The sequence below is a fragment of the Musa acuminata genome, chromosome BXJ1-2 (assembly GCF_036884655.1).
Source record: "Musa acuminata AAA Group cultivar baxijiao chromosome BXJ1-2, Cavendish_Baxijiao_AAA, whole genome shotgun sequence".
Lineage (NCBI taxonomy): Eukaryota > Viridiplantae > Streptophyta > Magnoliopsida > Zingiberales > Musaceae > Musa > Musa acuminata.
Window position 1 is genome coordinate 22,904,822 of NC_088328.1, and position 20,959 is coordinate 22,925,780.

Consider the following 20,959-nt stretch of genomic DNA (forward strand, 5'->3'; position numbering starts at 1 on the left):
GACATCATAAATAAATATAATATGAACTACAACATTTTGGGTTAATTGTTTATACTTATTCAACTATCCATCCAGTGATAAATGACATCAATATTTAGATATTATGTTGACATGTATAGAATTTAAACCTATATGTTTAAATTCTTTTTATAAAATAAGTATAGACCGGATTTAAAGTAGATTATAATGGCTTGATGGTTCTATTATCATTAAATCAGTAATTTATTTCATAATAAAATGCTATCGACTTAATATTTATTATGATATTATATCTCATATGATATATATAACTCTTGACCAAAAGGTTTAAACTTTTTTCTAATTTTTTTAACAAGAACAAGATTCAAATCCAATTTAATTGAATTAGATGAATTGGAGATTCCGAATTCAAACGTAAATTTTACTTGGATACCCTACTATTCTATCGAAATTTATCTTAAATTTAATTTTGTGGTAGGTCGATCGGAGAACTCGAGAAACCCTAATGCGATGCCGATGCCCTCTCCAATATTTACGGGCTTTACAGACCGGCCCAATTCTAAGCCTAACAATACAGGGTACTTGTGTCATTTGATGAGCTATAAAAGGCTATTTGATCGTCACGCTTTCCTCTCTTGCGAGCGGCGGCCCGCACACAATTCCTTTGGCTTCCTTCCGAGTTGCGAACCCCTCGCCAACCCTAACGCCCTTAAAAGAAGGCGATATCTTTCTCCTCCTTTGACTTTCTTCTATTGGTGAGGTATCTTCTCCTTCCGCGCATCGTTATCTCAATCGATTTCTTGCAGTGCATCTCTCAGTTTAAACGAGCGACCATACCGATCTCGTGTCACGAAAGGATCTCGGCAGTCCAATGAGTAGCAAGAAGCGGCCCTCCATTTCCCAAGAACCGCTAGATAGCGAGAATAATGATTCGGTTGAGGAGGTTTCCGTGGAAACTGACAAAGAATTTGAAAAAGGTGAGACCTTCAATGCAAAGACTGCGGCATCGGCTGCCCCTAGGTCCATGAATATTATGGAGAGGAGGAAGAAGAGGAAGGAATTGGACAAGGCAAGGCACCGGCTTGATGCTGAGAAGGAGCAGCCTAAAGCTAAGATACCTAGTGAAGGCGCTCCTTTGGCTGACACGCAGTCCGTGCCCTCTATGGTTGCTGCCAACCAGCCTGGGTTGCATGTAAATGTGTTCAGGGATCTTGCATCTGCCGATTCTTCGGTTAGGGAAGCTGCTGCCGAGTCTTTGGTGGTGGAGTTGTCTGAGGTTCAGAAAGCATACGAAAAGCAAAGGGGGAAGGGGGAGGAAGATGGGGCTCTGCAGCTAGAGGCTGAGAAGGATGATGGGTTGGAGGACTGTGCGCCTTCTCTGAGATATGCTATTCGTCGACTTATCCGGGGGGTGTCTTCCTCGAGGGAGGTATCATATCTTACTACTTACTCTCCACTTCCCTCTAGAAGTGTAGTTGATCATCAGTTTTGTTCAATGTTTCTTACCCTTTTTGTTGAATCTTGCATAGATATGAATTTATCCATTAGTGAATCCGTTGGAGGGTCAGTGCTCTATTAATGATCTGTAGTTTATCGCTATTACCATCTTTTAGTTCAAGTTTTCGAACAAATGGCTTTAAATAAAACATTATCATGCTTTTGTCTTTTACGTGTTTGATTTCTTATCAACGAGTGGCCTTTTCTTTATTATAAAGTGGAGGGTATTTTCTTTTGTCCTGTCCGTTACATGCTTTTAGTTAAATGTGCATATTGCTGGTCTGAATATGTTCTGCTACTTAACTACCAAAAAATCATTGCAATTTCTTGGATATTCAAATACCTTTAAAATTTGGTTTCCTCATATTTTATTACTAGCATGATCCTAAGAAAATTGGTAAAATTATACTTATAAGATATTCTGCTAAGGAATAGTGCCTTGTACTTATTAGCTACCTGTCATTATTCTTATCCAATTTTCTCTGGTCCATAAACCATATCGAGTTGCCCTATTTTTTGTAATTTATTTCTGTTTCTTCTCTGGATAGTTTTATATCATCATAGCCGATTCAATGACATTTGGACCGTAAACTTTAAATGCGCACTAAATATTGAAAAATATTGAAAGCAGAAACGTAGATGTTCACCAGGGTTTGCAAAAGAATTATGACTCGAGTTTGGAGTGAAGATTACTTTGAACATAATGCATAAGTGCATAAAAAGGGAGAGGTGTTTCTTGGTCTGCATTCGGTTTGGTTTTGATGTTTTGGTTTGTTTTCTGATCATCTTGATTTTTTTGGGTACAGTGTGCACGACAAGGTTTTGCATTGGGGTTAGCAGCTGTAGTTGGGACAATTCCAACTATTAAGTTGAACTCAGTGATGAAATTGATAACTGATTTGCTTGATGTTTCTTCTTCAATGAAGGGTCAGGTACATTTTAAGGCCTTTTTAAGAAGATATATATCTTTTATGTTTTCTACTTGAATTTTGATTTTCTTTTTGTATTGGTGCTTTAGGAAGCTAAAGATTATCTTTTGGGTCGCCTCTTTGCTTATGGTTCCCTTGTTAGATCTGGGCGAATTGTGAAGGATTGGAGTACAAATACTGATACATCAGTTATTAAGGATTTTATGAGCCACATTATTTCTTTAGCTGGGAAGAAGCGGTACCTGAGTGAGCCAGCTGTTTCTATAATTTTAGATATGGTTGATAAGGTACACATTGTTTATCTCTTTGAATATAATTATGAATGTGACTTGTGGTTGTTTGTCTCAATTTTGCTTTCTGGTGGTTCTTTAGAGGTGACATGGAATGAATATTTTTCTGAAGAAAGTTATTTTAGTTGTCTGCAATAGTTTGCAGTGCTACATAAGTGACATGTCTGCAAGATACTAGTTACTTGGTCTGTGCCTGCAGAAGTGCTTTGAACTAGGTTATCCTGCTGATTATTATATGAAATGGCAGGTTGTTCTTCTGGACTATTGTGGCCTAAATTGTACTTATAATTATTTCCAGGATGATACGATCTTCATGGAATTTGACTCTCTTGATTATTACTTTTTAATAATAATCTAGGGAGTCTGACTCCATGACATCCATGGAATTTGACTCTCTTGATTATGTCAGACCATTGTGGCCTAAATGGCAGCCTGTTCTTCCAGACTGTTATTACTTTTTAATAATAATATTGATTATTGCAATGATGACATTCAGGCCTAAATTGTAATAAACTTTTTATTACTTAAGTTTCTTGATTAATTCTGTTTGGATTATGAACTGATGTTAGGTATGTCTCTTCTCAGAAGTTGATCTTTTTCTTCTTTACATGCACCATTAGTAAGAAGTGCCTGGTGCAAAGAAGTTGCTTCTAAGATAAAAAGGCCAAGTACTGCCATCCATGGAATAATTTTGATATTTATATGTGTTATAACCAAGGTTTGCGATTTCAAATCGTACCATCCGTGAACTGGTACGTCGATCGCCCGGTAGCAGGCGGTCCACTCGATATAGCCTCGTATTAGACGATACAGGGTGATGTCTTCGCCGAATGCTGTAGACGAGGTTACAAGGAGAAGAGGAGGCGATGTCGCCGAGGCTGCATACACCTTTATATATATATATATAGGCATACTGTTCGGTACACCGGTATGGTATGAAATTTCAATCCTTGGTTATAACTGCTAACTAATCTTAATGACAGCAAAAGATCCATGTAGTCGATCCCAAATAGTTGGGATTTATGATTGTTGTTGTTATTGTTGTTATAATTGCTACTAACATAATTTCAGCAGGAAAAGCCCCATCGATCGGACCGCAGATTGTTGGGAACTTAGAAGTTGTTACCATAATTTTCCTCCCTTTTTTTGATTTAGTTGATACCAGTTTTTACTATTCTAATATTTTCAGTTTCCATTTGAAGATTTAGTTAGATCTCATGATGCTTTCTTCTGACATTGCAGCTACCCTCACAAGCCCTGTCAATTGAAGTACTGAAAGCTTCTGGTGTACACGACTGGTTTAAGAGAGCTGCTGAAGTAGGAGATCCAGATGCTTTGTACTTAGCTTTGAAGTTGCAAGAGAAGATTCAAGTTGATGATGAAGTGTTTGGCAAGCTGCTTCCTCACCCATTTAATTCTGAGAACTTCTTTGGTCGAGACCATCTGTTATATCTTGCTGATTGCTTTAAGGTTGCACCCCTAACTTATATCCATATATGTGTTTGTGATATGTGACCATCTAGTAGTTAGCCTTTGAGGTTGTTTATTTTTAAGCAGGTGGCCTTTCAAATTCTTAATTGAAGCAACTAGCCTTTGAAAATTCTTAAATCCATTTTGAATAATCGTCTTAAAATCCTTTTCAATTCAATAGATGTCCTGATGTGTTTCGGAAAATGTTAAGTAGATCTTGTCTTCACCATCCATTTGAAAATTAGGTCTAGTCTAGTTGCATATGCATTCAAGTCAGATTGAGATATTGTGGCTTGTTGTTGTTGTTGTTGTTGATGCATTTGAGTCAGAAAATTGGGTTGGTTATTTTATTTGTTACATAGACTGATTTATTTATTTATGTTGTTTGACATTTTCTGATTGTTAATATGACTCGCACATTTCAGGAATCAAGCTTCTGTCTGCCACGTGTTCATAGTCTTTGGCCAGTAATGGTGAACTTGCTTACGTTGGACATGACAACTCATTCCGAAGATGTTGCAGTACGTTCAACATCTGTTAAAAAGCAGAAGAGGAATCGTAAAGGTAGCTCCTTTGAGGATATTGCCAAGAATATTCGTTGTTTTCATGAAGTTGTAATTGAAAGATCACTTCTTCAGTCATCTCATGATAGGAAACTTTTGGCGCTGGATATTTTGCTTCTTATTCTCCCAAAATTGCCTGTATCTTGCATTAAGGTTGTCCTATCTAACAAGCTTGTCCATTGCCTGATGGACGTTCTCTCCAACAAAGATTCCTGGTTGTACAGTGCGGCTCAGCATTTTCTGAAGGAGTTACTAGACTTGGTTGGAGATGATAATGATCGGTGTGTTTCAGTCATTACATCCTTACAGAAACACAGCAGTGGTATATTTGATAGTATTTCCAGGACACAGACAGTGAAAAATTTGGTTGCTAAATTCAATACGGTTCCAGGCTGTTTGCTGTTTGTGCAGGATTTGATTAGTTTGTTTGTGGATGAAGGACCTATTACAGATGAACCATCAGATCAAAGTCAGACTACAGATGAAAATTCTGATTTATGCTCTTCAGAGGATAAAGAAACTCTTGCTTCTGGGAATATCGATTCCCTGAAGAATTGGGTTATAGATACCATGCCTCGTGTTTTAAAAAATCTAAAGTTGGATTCTATTGCAAAGTCTTGGCCACATACAGAAATTGCGAAACATATAGAAGCGAAGTTTCGAGTGCAGACAGAAATTACAAAATTTCTAGCAGTTCAGGGTTTGTTCTCTGCATCTCTAGGCACTGAAGTAACTTCATTTGAGTTGCAAGAGAAGTTTAAATGGCCAAAGGCTGCTATATCTAGTTCTCTATGCAGGATGTGTATCGAGCAGCTTCAGTCCTTATTAGAAGATGCACAGAGAGGGGAAAGTTCACATGCATCAACTGGCATTGAGTTTAATGACCTTGGTTCTTATTTTGTGTGTCTGTTAAACACTTTGTACAACATTCCTTCAGTTTCACTTTATAGGACCTTGACCAGTGAAGACGAGAAGGCATTTAAAAAGCTGCTATCAATGGAATCTAGACTTTCTCAAGAGGTACTTGTATTCCTTTTCATAAAAAAAGGGGATCCGAGTGCACATCTAGGGAGAGAATGCTTTTTTCTCACTTATTGCATCTAATAAAATGAAATGAATGGTGCCAGTTTTCAAATTGTTTGGCAGTAATTGGTTTAATAGTGTACATATTCATCCAAGGCTGAAGAAACACTACTTAGGTGACAGTTAAATGTTGGTATATTTTTGATAGATTTTATTATCACTACAGCTTAGTAAATTAGAAAAATTAAGGGGACACTTATACAGTAAAAATGGTAGCAAAAATGCATCCAGTTCATAGAAATTCTTTGAAGGGGATTTCTAGATGTTTGGCATATACGCTACCTTTGATTTTAATTTATCAAGCATGGCTACTAAAAAATTGTTAGTGTTAGTAACCGTTATCTATCATTTAAATTCTTAAAATTGAAAATGTGAAGGTTATGAAGAACCCCAATCAGCATGAAGTGGGTGGTTATGGGTGTGGGCTTAGATTTTAGCAAGTGACAAGGTTTAAAGAAGATAATAGCATGAATAGTGTCATATTTGTTGATACACGCAGAACATTTCATGATAAATGGGATCAGGATTCCAAATATTATGAGGTTATTATTCCAGATGCTATGAATTGTGATAACTATGAAGCTTTGAATTATGGAGATTCTCACTATATAAAGGAGAATCTAAGCTATTCTAGATCCTTTGCAAAAAAGGTATATTATATGTATTATAGGAAAAGTAGCCATTAAATGTTTGATAAGTTGCACCTGAGAGTCTAATTTTATTTGTTAATCCTCTTTTTGTTCTATGACTGTGTTATTACTTTTGTTGAACGAACAGACATCTTCCCTTAACATTAGGTATAGTAGTTTTGCACTGGTTGTTATATGGTAGAGATACTTGGTAATGTCTGTCCAGATCCTTTTTTTGCGACTAAAGGAAAAATAAGATATGATTTTGCGAAATCCATCACATTAGTGTGTCAACTGTTCAATGTTTATATATCTGATTCATGCCATACAAGACCCATTCATCTTAAATCTTATTTAAATCCCTGTCAACTGTATCTCTGATATATGACCATTTCCATGATTGAACAAACTAGGTTAAGACTTGGTAGCTGCTTATATGTATGTATATATATATCTGATTTCATATTTGCTGTTCTAAGTGAATACAGATTTGGTTTTTTGTAACAGGTAATCCATTATGGTCTTCTTTTGTCCCTACTTGTATGCTACTTTATGTATATCAATTGATTTTGCAGATTAAGTTCTGAAGTATTATTCCATACAAAAGTATTGTAGAACATGGTATATTCATTTGTCCTCTTGTTAGCACATGATAATCTATTAACATAATTTTATGAGTGCAACTGGCGGTTCATGTAGAGATATCTTTTTTCAATTGGTGGTTCATGTTGGTAAAATATTTCTGCACGCTATCAATTACAGGAAAGGAAAATAAGGCCTGGCCTAGATGCAAACAAATTGCATGCATTTCGCTATCTGCTAATCCAGTTGCTGTTGCAAGTACTCGTCCGTCCAGGAGAGTTCTCTGAAGTTGCATTGGAGTTAACTATATGTTGCAAGAAGGCTTTTCCTGCTGCTGCTGATGACGGCTCTTCAGAAGATGAAGAATATGATGGTAACGATGTGCCAGAATTTATGGATGTGTTGGTGGACAATTTACTTTCACTTCTGCCGCAGTCATCTAGTCCATTATGTTTTGCTGTTGAACAGGTAAGTTGAACAGAATTAAATGCATTTATAGTTGCTGGTCTGGCTGATGGATGTGTAGTAGCAGAATGTTCTTGGAGTACTTTTTTAAATTAAAAAAGCAATAACTCGTCAATAAGGCTTTTTTCTTCCTATGCAAAATGTAGACTTCTCTCTTATGAAACTAAAGTTGGATAGTGTTTTCTTGAGTTATTGGTTGATAGTGTATGTGGATATAGTAATTAGTCAATACATGTTCTCATCTTCTACTAATATTACATGCTGTACCTTGTTCTGCAGGTTTTCAAGTCTTTCTGTGATGATATTACTGATGCCGGACTCCTTCAAATGTTGCGAGTTGTAAAGAAGGATTTGAAGGGTCCTCGTCACCCAACGGCAAGCAGTTATGGAGATGAAGAAGATGATGATGATGATTTTCTTGGAATCGAAGAAGCAGAGGAGGCTGATGAAGTTGGGACTGATGACACAGTTGATAGTGATGGCCATGCTGATGGTGCTGATGAATTGCTTAGACCTGAGGAAACTGATGACAAAGTTGCCAAGAAAGATGTGGATATTATGGGGACAGAGATAGTCAAGGCAATTGATAAAGTTACCAAGAACGAAGAACTTTCAGCTTCTGATGATTCTGATGATGACATGGATGATGATGCGATGTTTCGTATGGATTCTTATATTGCAAGGATATTCAAGGAACGGAAAATTTCTGGCAGTGACAGTGCTCAATCACAGCTTATACCTTTCAAACTTCGTGTTCTCTCACTTCTAGAGATTTATCTGCAGAAAAATCCAGGTAGTTTATTGAGTCTTTCTGGGGGTCACCTACTATTCTTGCTCAAAGAAAATCTGGATTTTATCTTTGGCTTTGCACATTGCTTGCCAAGCCTGGGATATATTGAGCTGGACCTTTGGTATAAATCTTTGGCTAACATTTAAGCCTGGGCCAGACATCTAGTCAGGCCTAGGCATGTTAACATTCCGTTATCATCCTTGTCTCTATTATTCAAGCCTGCATGTCCTTCCTCCTCCTCCTCCTCTCTATCTCTCTCTGTCTTTTCGTCTGTGTTTCATACATGTGCTTCCCTGTTTCAAGGGACATATATCTAAAAAATTGCATATAGAATTATCTTTTTTTGAATGAACATGCCTCTTTAGTATATTTATTTTCTAACTTTGGACAATAAATGATTATTTGAAGCAGGTAAACCTCAGGTCTTGATGGTTTATTCTTACTTGGCTCAAGCTTATGTGAATTCACATATGACTGAGGGTGGGGAGCCTCTCAAACAACGCATTGGAGGAATTGTGCAGAAGAAAGTATTTAAAGCGAAGGACTACCCAAAAAGTGACGACATACAGCTTCATAGTCTTGAAATCTTGTTGGAGAAGAGTCTAAAATCAGCATCGCGTTCACGGTATAAAACTGTATCTTCTTTTGCTCAAACCTCCACGTTTTGGTTGTTAAAAGTCATGCATTCACGGGACTTGTCAAAATCTGAACTTGAGAGTGTGGCCAATGATTTTCAAAACGTATTGGTTGACTACTTCAGTAATAAGAAGTCTCGACTGAAAGCTGGCTTCATCAAAGAGGTTATTAGAAGGCATTCGTGGCTTGGGCTTCTGCTCTTTGGCTTCCTTTTGGAGAAGTGTGGGACTGCAAAATCAGAATTTCGACAAATTGAGGCCCTAGATGTCATAGATTGTATTATTAAAACGGGTATTCCAACTGGCAAAGGAGAGAAAGATCAAGATGACTCGAGTAGAGCTAAATTTTTAAAGAAAAACTTGCCAGCGATCTGTGAGCTGATGGAAAAGCTGTTGACCAAGATGCCAGAAAAGCAATCACGGCGTGCAGAAGTGCGGCGGTTTTGCAGTCGGATCTTGAACACAGTCTCAGTGCTTAACCTGAACAAGGCTTTTCTTAAGGTTCTGAAGCCAGATGCACGCGTCCTTTGTGAGCATCAACTTGGAGAGGCATTTCATCCCTTTAAGAGTTCTAGTTAAGTGAAGTGCTTGCAAGCCATTCAATTAGATGGTGAAAGGAGGTATCAAAACTCATTCTCGTAAGTGCTCATCTTGAAAAGTAATCTGCACCCTCAAAGTTATAATCAAGAAATGCATATGCAAATATTATGTGCTTTCTGATCAGCTTGTTGTGCTACAAATACCATGGTGTTTAATTTACAATGTTGAATTACTTTAGGTACTTAGGCTTCTACCGGATGAGGCTGAAATCATCTGGAGGCCATTCAAGATGGGGTCCTAAAGCTTCAATGCAAGTGATTGTGGAGGAAGTCGGTATGTTTGCTGCTGAAACCATTGTTCAAATTGGATTCTTTGAAAGTGGCCGTTTATTCATCAGTTTTGCAGTTTTGGGAAGGATGTGATGGAACACTTCCCAATGTATTTGTGAGATTAGTAAAAGAGAAAACAAAAGAAACAATTTCGCCCAACAGCCCTAAAGCGATAGTTTTACAAGCCTATATAACGTTGTTCTTTGTGAAACATATATATTTGTTTTTGAGTCTAAGTAGGATAGTGTTTGCCGTGTAAAATTTGTGCAAGGAACTAATTTTGCATGCCTTGCTAGAATACTTAAAATGTTTTGGTCAATTTGCTTGTGCTGGTGCTCGAAATACTCATTCGTAGTGGTATGACCATTGTTCATCTTTGGAATCAGATATGTGTGCTTCCTTCTATCATGCCAAAGCCCTTATCCTTCAATTGGTTAATACAGCAACCAAAATGGGTTCTATCTTTTGCCAAGCATGCGGTCCTAATGGTTGGTAAAGTGGTTGTGTGTTTCTTCCCTGTCATTATAGACTTCATAATTAAGAGAACAAATTCTTGGATTTAATTACTAAATAGTGGTTGTTGATGATGACTTTAATTAATCATGCAACTTGCAAGTCTCTATATATCACCATATCTCATCAAACAAATATAGTTTTTGGGGAGACGAAACCATGCTGAATATAAATGTGAAATGTGTAACAAAAATATATAATTGTTTTTCTTGAATTATGCAAATGGTTTTAAACATCAAGAAGAATTTTTTTATCTTTTATTATTATGCAAATGTGACGAGCCGATCTGCTAGCCGCTGCCCGTTTCCTGTTTCCCCGTTTCTGATCGCGACGCACACCGACAGCCCCGTTTCGATATCTTCCCAACCGGTCCTCCCTCTTCGTCTTCGTTTCCTACTTCGTCGCCCTCCGTTCGGATGAGAATAACCCTAATCCGATCGAGAATGGAAACCTAGCTTGGATCCCCCGATGCCCCTTCGATCCCCGGCCTCCATCTTGTCTGTGACCCTTGGCCGCCGTTCCTGGGTTATGGCCATGGAAAAATGGCTGTTCCGCCTCATCTCCGTCTCCTTCGTCTCCGTGCTGCTTTTCCTCTCCGCCATCTCCGGCTTCACGGCCTCCTATGCTTTCCACGCCCGCCGGCCCGCCCCCACCGACGTCCACCGCGGCCCGGCCCACCTGCCCGCCTTCGCTTACTACATCTCCGGCGGCCGAGGCGACTCCCGCCGCGTCCTCCGCCTGCTCCTCGCCGTTTACCACCCCAGGAACCGCTACCTCCTCCACCTCTCCGCCGATGCCTCCGAATCGGAGCGGGCCGACCTGGCGGCCAGGGTCTGGCTTTCGATCCCTGCCGTACGAGCGTTTGGGAATGTGGATGTGGTCGGGAAGGCCAGCGCAATGACACCGATGGGGTCGTCTGGGCTTGCGGCCACGCTACATGCTGCCTCAGCGCTACTCCGGCTCGACGACGGCTGGGATTGGTTCGTGACGTTGAGCGCCGAGGACTATCCGCTTGTCACGCAAGACGGTACGTGATCTTTATTCTCAAAATGAGGCCTTTGTTGTTGCATTGGTTTTATCAGATCTCCAGATTTGAATGTTTATGATGGAAAAGATGTCGTCTTCTATTCGAGTTTATAAAACCAGCTATGAGTTGTAAGTAGCGTATCGAGTTTATTTGCTCTTACAACGAAAAGTTCGGATCTATCTTTCCATCTTAAGTAGCCAAGGTTCATGCTTGCAAGGCTATATTGGAAATTGGATCTCTCTGTGGTATCTAGTTTAGATTTTTCTTGACACACTCTCTCTATCTATCTATCTCCTCTTTATGATGTTTATACTGTGTCAAACAATTTTCTATTTGATATCCATTTTTTGGTTGTTATATGTTGGTGAACATTGAATTTCAACTGCTTTAGATCCATTAATTTAGTGGATACTTAAATTAGCACTAGTACTTACCAGCTTTTTAGCACTAGTACACCCTTCCTTTCTTCATCCCCATGCTCTATGTAGATTGATATGGCATCTTTGTTATGAAATTCGAGCCCCAAACTGCCTGTAGAAGGCTTCTTTTTTCTTTTATTTGATGTGGATTTTCACTGGATTGAGAATGCTTTTATGGGAGATCCTGATGCCACGGGTCAGTCCTCAGCCTTTTTGGTGATACAAAGCCAATTTTAGCTCTTGAAGGATTCACCTTTTCTGATCTTTTTTAAATAAATAAAAGGTTTTGTTACCCTCTTTTTGTATATACTGATGAAAGAGTATTGTTTATCTGTTAAATTCTTCTAAGCATTGAGTGTTTGAAAGTGACAAGATAGAAATATGCAAGGACATAATTCTGCTATTCTGCTGAGCTACATGCTGGATATGCGTACATTTTTTCGTGTGCTGATTAAGTATCAAGCTAACACCCACCCTCTTGTGAATCCTACAACCTTGAGCTTCTTGAAGTATCTAATTCTTCTGTTAGATAAGTACTCTTACATCGGTTTATGTTGCTAAAACCAAAAGTATATTAGCAAGGACTTGGCAATACCAGGGAAGCAAATGGGCATGTTTGCTCTCCCATTTTTCTCCTTATCCATGTGTGGACTGCAGTAGATTTATATCTTATAAAATACGATGATAAATCTTTCTTTTTTGACATTTTAGTTTTTAGGTTTGCATGAACATGATGAATGTTCTTCTCTGAATAAGATATCTTGTAGAACGATCATCTGAAGGATGTCTTCAATTTTCTTTTGCATTTATGTTCAGGTACATAATATATTTGCTATCCAGAAGTTAAAGTGCTGATTATTTGTTCTCTTTTTGTTTCAGATTTGATTTATGTTTTCTCCAATGTGCCAAGGAACCTTAGCTTCGTGGACCACACCAGTGATCTTGGATGGAAAGAGTAATCACAAATGTTCTGCCGTTGTCTTATTCCTGAGAGTTAAATCCGCTGTCTTTCATTAACTTCCAGAACTGTCATTGCAGAAATCAGAGGGTTCAACCAATTATAGTTGATGCCGGGCTTTATTTGGCAAAGAGGAAGTCATTTTTCAAAGCTTCTCAGAATCGGGTCACCCCTGAATCTTTCAAGTTCTTCACAGGCAGTTTATCTTATCCTAAACTTCTAACATGCTTATTTCAAACTTTTGCACATCTGAGTCTGATGATGTGTTCTTTCGATTTACTGTTCAACAGGTTCTCCGTGGGTTATCCTGAGTAGGTCCTTCATAGAATACTGCATACTGGGTTGGGACAATCTAGCTCGCACTCTTCTCTTGTACTTCACAAATGTAATGTTGTCCGAAGAAGGTTATTTTCATTCGGTCCTATGCAACTCTCCTAATTTTCAGAATACAACAGTGAACAGTGACCTAAGGTATATGGTGTGGGATAGTCCTCCAATGCTGGAACCCCACATTCTTAACATGACAGATTTTGATCAGATGACAGAGAGTGGAATGCCTTTTGCTAGGCAGTTCCGTCAGGGTGATGCAGTGCTAGATAAAATTGATAGCAGGATACTGAAACGTCGCTACTACAAGGCCGTTCCTGGGGCTTGGTGCTCTGGCAAGAGGAGATGGTGGATGGATCCATGCTCTCAGTGGGGCAATGCCGACATTGTCAGACCTGGCCCTCAAGCAGAGAAGTTTGAACAATTGATGAAAAAGGTGGTAGAGGAATGGAAGTCAAAATCTAGCTCGTGCAGATAAGTCTGAAAATTTCATAACTATTCGAGTATCAAGATTAATTTTGTTGGGGCATGTTCAGCACCAATTACTCCCCACTCGAGGTGATTTCATTTTCTCATCTCAATCACTACTAGAGATTTCTGCATAGCTTGGAGGTCATGTGGTTGGTGGTCTCTCGCTCTCTCTCTATCTCTCTCTCTCTCGGCTGGTACGACTTTAAAGGTTCTACATGGTAGTTAGCTGCAATGACACACTACTCTATTGGGGGGTCCATGAAATCATTTTCGAAGAAAGTCCATGACTTGTGGGCTATTTGCTGATGTTGTTTGAATCTTCCACCAAATGCCAGAGTGCCATATATCCACTGATGTTAGATAAACCAGAAGAACTTACTTCCATATGCATAGAAATGAGCAAGCAAATGTCTTGTGGACACATGTTGTCTCTATGGTAAGCACCTTCCAAGGAGATAGAGTCTTGACATATTATGCAGACTAGTGCAGATAATGTTAAGTGAGATGAGATCAGGCTTCTCCTAGAGTGTTATTTGTCTTTGATTCTTTCATGTTATGCTGTATTCATGTGGGTACATACTGGTTGCTGTATAAACCAAATGAGGTTGCTGATTTACCTCACATCAGTGTGTCACACAGCTTCTTTGCACCTTTGAAGAGCTTTACTTTGGCTTTTCATATTATCATGATTTGTTCTCTTTATTGCCTAGTGTTCTATATCCTATTTATGGTGGTCTGATTTCTCTTAAGCACAATATTTTCTGCATTATTAATTTTTTTTTTGAAAGGATAGATGATGAAAGTGAGATATGAACTTAAGCTAGTTGACAACAGTAATATAATCTCACTCAGGACACAAAATGAGTAATTTTAAAATGAATGTATAGTGCTAATATTAGGACCATTGCATTAATTTGAATAAAAAGAGGAGGTGAAATTGTTTCTAAAAACAGGAAACTTGATCCGACCCAATATATTGTTTCTAAATCCAGGCCTCTATTGTAATTTGTAAGAGTAACGAGGGTTTATTTGATGACATGACAGCAGAAGCGCAGCAGACAAAGGCGGGAAAGGCCGCGAAGTCGAGTAGGAATGAATGGATCGAAGCGGGAAGACGAGTTCTCTATTTTAACCCCATTCCCCTTTTTATATTACTGTCTTGGATCCCCTCCTCCTCGTCGCCGTCACCACCCTCCCTCTCCTCTCTCTTCTGATCCCCCCTCCGTGAGCACCGGCGATCCCAATCTTGCGAGGGGAGGGTGAGAAGAAGAAGAAGAAGAAGAAGAAGAAGAAGAAGAAGAAGAAGCACCTGGGGATCCGACACATGGGCATCCAGAATCTCCTCAGATTCCTGAAGCCATTCATACGTCCCGTCCACATCAGGAAATACGCCGGGAAAAGGGTAGATTGTTTTGGACGCTTGTAGTTTTCTTGCGGTTTCTAATGAATGTTATTCCGATCTCCTTCATGCTTTGCTTTGTTCATCTTTCCGGTAGGTGGGCATCGATGCCTATTCGTGGCTCCACAAGGGAGGTGAGCAGCTGGAACCACGCAAACAAAACGCGTCGCGTCGATTGGTAATCCTAGATGTTTGGTGGTTTATCGTGCACTCTTTTGGGCAGCTTATTCTTGCAGTATGGAGCTCTGCCTCGACATGCCGGGTGAAGCTGCGAGGCGTTATCTCAACTACTTCATGCATCATATCAATCTCCTCCGGCATTACAAGATCATGCCTGTCGTCGTCTTTGACGGTGGCAGCATCCCTTGTAAGTCCGCCACGGATCATGAGCGCCACAGGCAAGTGAAAGGAAGAAGCAGAAACTGATGCAATTTAGCTGTATTGTTCTTCCCAGGATGTTCATTATCATGCTGTAGGTGAATGGTTTGTTTTATTTGGTTAGGTTCAAACAAACTACAATAGATGTTACACGAATATGAACTACCAATAAGACAAAGCGGGATAGAAGCATAGTTATATACATATGTTTAGCATAACATGTTACTATTTTTGTTTGCCATTTTCTTTGTGTGGCTGTTCAAATTGTTTGTGTAAACTGTTTATTTGGGCAGTGTTATGCCTCTGAACAGATGTTTATTTTAATTTAGGCGAAGAGAAGCTAATTTTGAGTTGGCAAAAGAAAAGCTCAAGCAAGGAAACACTGCAGGTGCCATTGAACTTTTCCAGGTAATTTCTCCTTCATTGGTACACTTAAGTCACTGGATACATGTGTACAGTAACAAAATTGTATCGATTGGTATAGTTGTAAGCTAACTCTGAAAGAAAGAGTTATCCTTCTTTAGTTGTAGCAACATGCAAAGTGGTTTTCTTGGGTTTATCAATGTAGATAATACATAAAAATAACAGAAATGCTTTTTTTACTTTCAAAGACATTGAAATACTAGGGCGGAAAATGGTTGTCCAAGCTTTTATTTCTGGTATGACATGATTTCTAAATCCTTGGATTTAGATGTGTACGAGAAAAAAGAAAGAAAAAAAAAAAACAGATCTCAAAAGGAGAACTATGAATGCTATATATCACGAGGTGTTTGGGGTGAGTTTTGCTGAGTCATGCTAAAGTGGCAATTTAATTCAGGAACTCACATAAAACATGACTAAACTGCGCTTAGCAGAGAAAAGAGAGGAGCAGCCTGGAGAGGCAAGTAATTTGAGATATAGATATGCTTGTTTGACTTTAAAATTTTGCTGAAGCATGTCTGTCAAATTTTGTGCATAAGAAACAGAAGATTCAATCACATTTTCACAAGCTTTGGTTCCTTGTCTTTACAATATTTTGAGGAAAGCCTATCTTCCTCAAAATTACATCTTCTGTACAAGAAATGTACTATTGTTCTTTTCTATGAAATTTAGTTACAATCTAGACATGTCCACTTACAGTATACATCACATATTGTCTTATTATTGATGTTATGTTGGTTTTTTGCTGCTTAGTTACTGGGCAAGCCCACAAGATCAGGAATTTAGAATTCTCTAGATTTTGTCAGTCTTGAGAGCAGGAAGCTTTCGATATGGTTGGCTTATACACCACATTTATCTTTTTTCTTCTTTTTCTAATAAGTTGTGCACGATTGCTATGTTGTTTCAATCTTGTAGAGTGGTGTCTTTGATCAAGTAATTTATTTTGATCCTTTTTGTTGTCCTTTATTTCTTTCCCTTTTGGTCTTTTTTCTAACATTTATAGTATCACCTCCAGAAAGCAGTACATGTCACGCCTTTGATGGCTCATAAGCTGATTCAGGTAATTTCCCTATGATTATGACCTAGTTTTCTATTTTATAGCTTTAATTGTTATATGTTTTTTTTATGACAGATCTTAAGATCAGAAGATGTGGAATTCATAGTTGCTCCCTATGAGGCCGATGCTCAATTAGCATACTTATCTTCCCTCAAACCTGATCAAGGAGGCATTGCAGGTGTAATAACAGAAGACAGCGACCTCATTGCATACGGTTGCCAGGCTGTGAGAAAACTGAAACCATAGGTTCCTTAAATTGTCCTTTTGTTGATTTTCTCATGAATGCATGTTGTTGTAGATCATATTTAAGATGGACCGCTATGGTAATGGTGAGGAAATTCTTATGGACAAAGTCTTCAAGAGTGCTTCTGATGGACTTTCCTTTAAGGATTTTGATAAAGAATTGCTCACAGGTCACACTTCCATTTGCTCGACTTTCTTGAAGTAATAAGTATTAATTAGTTCACTAATTGCATGACAATTGCTAAGTCTCAGTTTGTCTACTCAACAAATGAATCTAAATGATTATGGTTTGCATTTCAAACTTTCTTCTACCTCTATATTTTGTAACTCGTAACAATAACCATACGAGGAAGTAATTCTAGATAGTAAATGATCCATCTATTCTCTAACTGAAACTCGCTATAAGTAGGGATGGCAGAGCTTGAGTCGTGCATTGATTTTTGACTTGTATTCTTGCATTCTACATAGTGATAGCTCTAGTCTCACCTTGTCCTCTTTTCACTATTTATAAGGCCTTGCATATAAGGTTTAACCCAAGGTATGCAATTTCGAATGGTACCGCTCAGTATGGGTGGTACGTACTAGTCCGACGGCATACTAGTACGCGGACCGCTCGCTACCAGGCGGAACGTTTAAAAGCACCCCGTATCGAACGATACGAGGTAATATCGGGCGGTAACGGTCGAAATCGATCGTTATCACACTGTAACAGTGCTACAGTGCTCTAACGGTCAAATTGATCGTTGGAGCCCTTTTTCATAGTATTTAAACCATTCTTCTTCCTTATTTCACTCCATTACATTCTCATACTCTCTTAAACTATCTCAAACTCTTTTTTTTCACATTTATGCTCTCCTAAACTCTACAAAATAACGATTTGTGACGAATATGATTCATGATGATCAACCTACGATCAACACTATATTAATGCATCAATGGCATACGATGTATCAATACACTATGTCATATGATCAATTTCATGATTGGGTTCAACAAACATATCATATTAATATGCAGATGTATAGGATCGAGGATCCCGATCCACCACCCGTGGAGGCTCGTCGTTCGTTTTGGTGGTAGAATCAGCAATCAGGTATATCTACATACGTGATTATTTAATTCACTTGAATTTTAGAGTTTATATTGTAACAAAATAGTCTAACAATTTAAATAATTTTTTTCTGTAGATATTTCAATGTTAACATAAGGACAATCCGTAATTGATTGAAATACGAATCTTGCACAAGATATTTTTCAAAGCCCGAAAAAGATATATGATATTATTCTTATCTAATTTACATTGATTTTACTAAACTTATGCTATTGCTATATTTATTTCTAACTTAAAAACTCTATCCTAACTTTTTTTTTTCCAGATATTTTCGAAGGGTTTTACACCTAAATTAGGTTTACCGCTCGGTACGCCTTGGCGTACCGCTCGGTACATGATACCGTACCGTACCGAGCCAACCTCGAAACATCGGTACGGTACGGTATTGTATACCTTGGTTTAACCAACCAATCTTCTTGGGTTCTTGCTCATGGAACTCTCTCATAAACTAAATCACATGCTTTTAACTATTCTTTCCTCCATATCTGATCTATGTTATTAAACTTTTCTCCCATCTTCTAAAAGCTTATCACATTTAAGATCTATTGTGATCTAGTTTTCAAAATATTTTCGCTCCATGTCTTGCTTGTAATTTAAATTGAATAAAATTCAAGCTAAATTTTTGCTTTTATTGAGTTCAATTTTAGTGTTCTATTTTTCCTACTTATCCATCATTTCTTTTAATCACATGCTAATTGTTGTTGCACAATCTGTACATCAACTCGAAATAACTAGCATCATTTTGTTGTGGGTGAGGTTCTATTATTGCTCGTTGTTGGTTGTCAAGCTAATTTTGAATTTGTTCTTGCAGATTTGAGAAAGTTTTGCATAATTTATGACATCGCTCAATGTGTTATATTTTTTCAATATCTTGACAGGTATGTGTGTCCTGGCTGGATGCGACTTCCTTCCTTCCATTCCAGGAATTGGGATTAAGAGAGCTTATTCTTTTGTCTCCAAGTACAAGAACTTAGATCGTGTAAGCCCATTTGTTCCATTCTTATGCTTGTCCATTTAGAACTCCAATAAAAAAATTGTGGTAACAAACTTAGGAATTCCTACTTGTATTGATTGTATTGCACAATTATGCCCCTAGTATACAGATTTTGTACTGTTCTTAAGCAAAATGCTGTTTGGTTTGATGTATGTGTCTAATGTCCCAAGGAACATTTTAATCTTATATATTTCTTTATATATGTTTATTTATCATATTTTTTCATCTTAATTTCTTGTTCGCTACTGTTTTGTCTTCATTTAACTTTGTGTTTTTCCTTCCTCATGCTTTGCAGGTTCTGTCAGTTTTGAGACTTGACAAGCGATATAAAATGCCAGAAGATTACTGTGAGTCTTTTAGGAAAGCAGTTGCAGTCTTTCACCATGCTCGAGTGTAAGATATGCCATGTAAAACTTATGGCACAAACTGACTTCTATCATATCGACTTATCTATGCATTCTGTTATATGCAGATATGATATGGCTACACGAGCATTAAAACATTTGAAGCCTTTAGAAGAGAAGCATCTGGAGTTTCTAAATGGTGATCTGGATCTTCTTGGACCGTATCCTACATGACACCATTACACAATATAATCGCCACTATAAACAATCGTCACAATAATGCTTGTTTCTCGCTTTGATATGTTATTTGCTTCAAATTTTCCCATGAATTTTCTTTGATTTTTGAAATCACCAAGTGAGCTCCCGCAATCAGTAGCTGCTGCTGTCGCCGAAGGCAAATTGAACCCCATTACCATGCAACATTTTGACTATCTCCCTAACGCTGAAATGTGCTCGGAGTCTGTCAGCGTCCTATCCTACTATCGTACATCTGGTGATGAATTGAGAATCTCATTCACAGAGGGGAGTTGCATTACAATGTGTTCATCTGAGCAAGACCATGAAGAACATATAGAAGATAAGCTTATCGGTAAGTTGACCAGCTCTTCTTTATAGGCTGCTAGTAATTTGGAGTCGAATGTATACATCTTTTGCCATCAAATTCTATCTACAGCAAAATTACTAGTCAAGTTTAAAGGCATTATAAGTGAGCAAACTAATCCAGAAGTATATGTGCTGGCACTTTGTTTTGTTTTTTGTTCTACTAATTCTTCAGCTTGTTTGATGTGTCAACAGTTGCAAGAGAGACAGCTCTGGATCAGAAGTACATTAAAGAAGCTTTTGCGCTGGGTATGTTGGTTGCACCAGCAGAGTGTCATCAAGTAATGGAGCTTGAAGTAGACAAGGCATCAGTACCTGATAACAATCCATTCAAGAAGAGAAAACTAGAAAAGAGTAGTTCTCAAAAGGATGACCAGAGGGCGGCACTGGCTGTGGTGACACAAGATGAAAACTCTCTTGGTATGGTGTGTTCTTCGCCGCAGTCACAGGAAAGTGTGGAGTCCAAGCCGAATAAGTCAACGTCCATCGGAAAAGATAAGACTCGGAGAGGGAGGCCTAAAACGAAGAACGAGAATAAGAGCGCAGGGATTAAGAAAAACGGTATACTCAAATTCTTCCAACCTTTGTAGATCTAATTTTTCTTGCATTGCAGTGTTTTTATCTTTCGCTATGGGAGAATTTTCATGCCCTCAATTTTGGTTCAATTTTTTCGAGAATATTATTGTTGCAGATTATATTATCTAGTTTTATTTTTTGATCAATCAATGTATTGTGATATCTAGTTTAATCTCCTACTAAAATGGGAGAAAATTGAGTTGATTTATAAGGTAAGATGAGTTTGTTATCATTAATTTTGTCTTAGTTCAATTCACAGAGTAGCAATATCATATGATTGATTATGATTATGAGTGACAGACCAGAATTCATTTATAGTTTATTGCAGTTGACTTGGTCAA

General features: G+C 38.2%; 3 protein-coding genes across 5 annotated transcripts; all 3 read left to right on the plus strand.

The window, feature by feature from the left end:
• The first annotated feature begins 617 nt into the window (after positions 1-617).
• Positions 618-10,100, plus strand: LOC135599087 (rDNA transcriptional regulator pol5-like). Of its 2 annotated transcripts, none has more exons than XR_010481828.1 (9): positions 618-1,408; positions 2,283-2,408; positions 2,495-2,692; positions 3,938-4,165; positions 4,591-5,748; positions 7,203-7,490; positions 7,767-8,280; positions 8,689-9,550; positions 9,691-10,100. XR_010481828.1 is itself a non-coding variant. In XM_065093824.1 (9 exons), the coding sequence occupies exons 1-8, from the start codon at positions 851-853 to the stop codon at positions 9,489-9,491; spliced, it is 3,873 nt and encodes a 1,290-aa protein (XP_064949896.1). In that variant the 5' UTR covers positions 618-850; the 3' UTR covers positions 9,492-9,532; positions 9,691-10,100. The 2 variants fall into 2 exon arrangements, 1 of the variants encoding a protein (XP_064949896.1); XM_065093824.1 differs by having other exon boundaries at positions 8,689-9,532.
• A 477-nt stretch (positions 10,101-10,577) lies between these two features.
• Positions 10,578-14,198, plus strand: LOC103976128 (beta-glucuronosyltransferase GlcAT14A). The gene is made up of 4 exons (XM_009391322.3): positions 10,578-11,321; positions 12,620-12,695; positions 12,779-12,894; positions 12,989-14,198. The coding sequence occupies exons 1-4, from the start codon at positions 10,763-10,765 to the stop codon at positions 13,501-13,503; spliced, it is 1,266 nt and encodes a 421-aa protein (XP_009389597.1). The 5' UTR covers positions 10,578-10,762; the 3' UTR covers positions 13,504-14,198.
• On the plus strand, positions 13,792-20,829 carry LOC135599096 (exonuclease 1-like). Of its 2 annotated transcripts, none has more exons than XM_065093833.1 (13): positions 13,792-13,932; positions 14,541-14,898; positions 14,993-15,029; positions 15,119-15,293; positions 15,603-15,681; positions 16,709-16,753; positions 16,826-16,975; positions 17,049-17,163; positions 18,983-19,083; positions 19,394-19,491; positions 19,571-19,663; positions 19,799-20,031; positions 20,238-20,829. In XM_065093833.1, exons 2-13 carry the CDS (start codon positions 14,821-14,823, stop codon positions 20,630-20,632), a joined length of 1,599 nt encoding a protein of 532 aa, XP_064949905.1. In that variant the 5' UTR covers positions 13,792-13,932; positions 14,541-14,820; the 3' UTR covers positions 20,633-20,829. The 2 variants fall into 2 exon arrangements, with proteins under 2 accessions (XP_064949905.1, XP_064949909.1); XM_065093837.1 differs by having other exon boundaries at positions 14,544-14,898.
• The last annotated feature ends 130 nt before the right edge of the window (positions 20,830-20,959 follow it).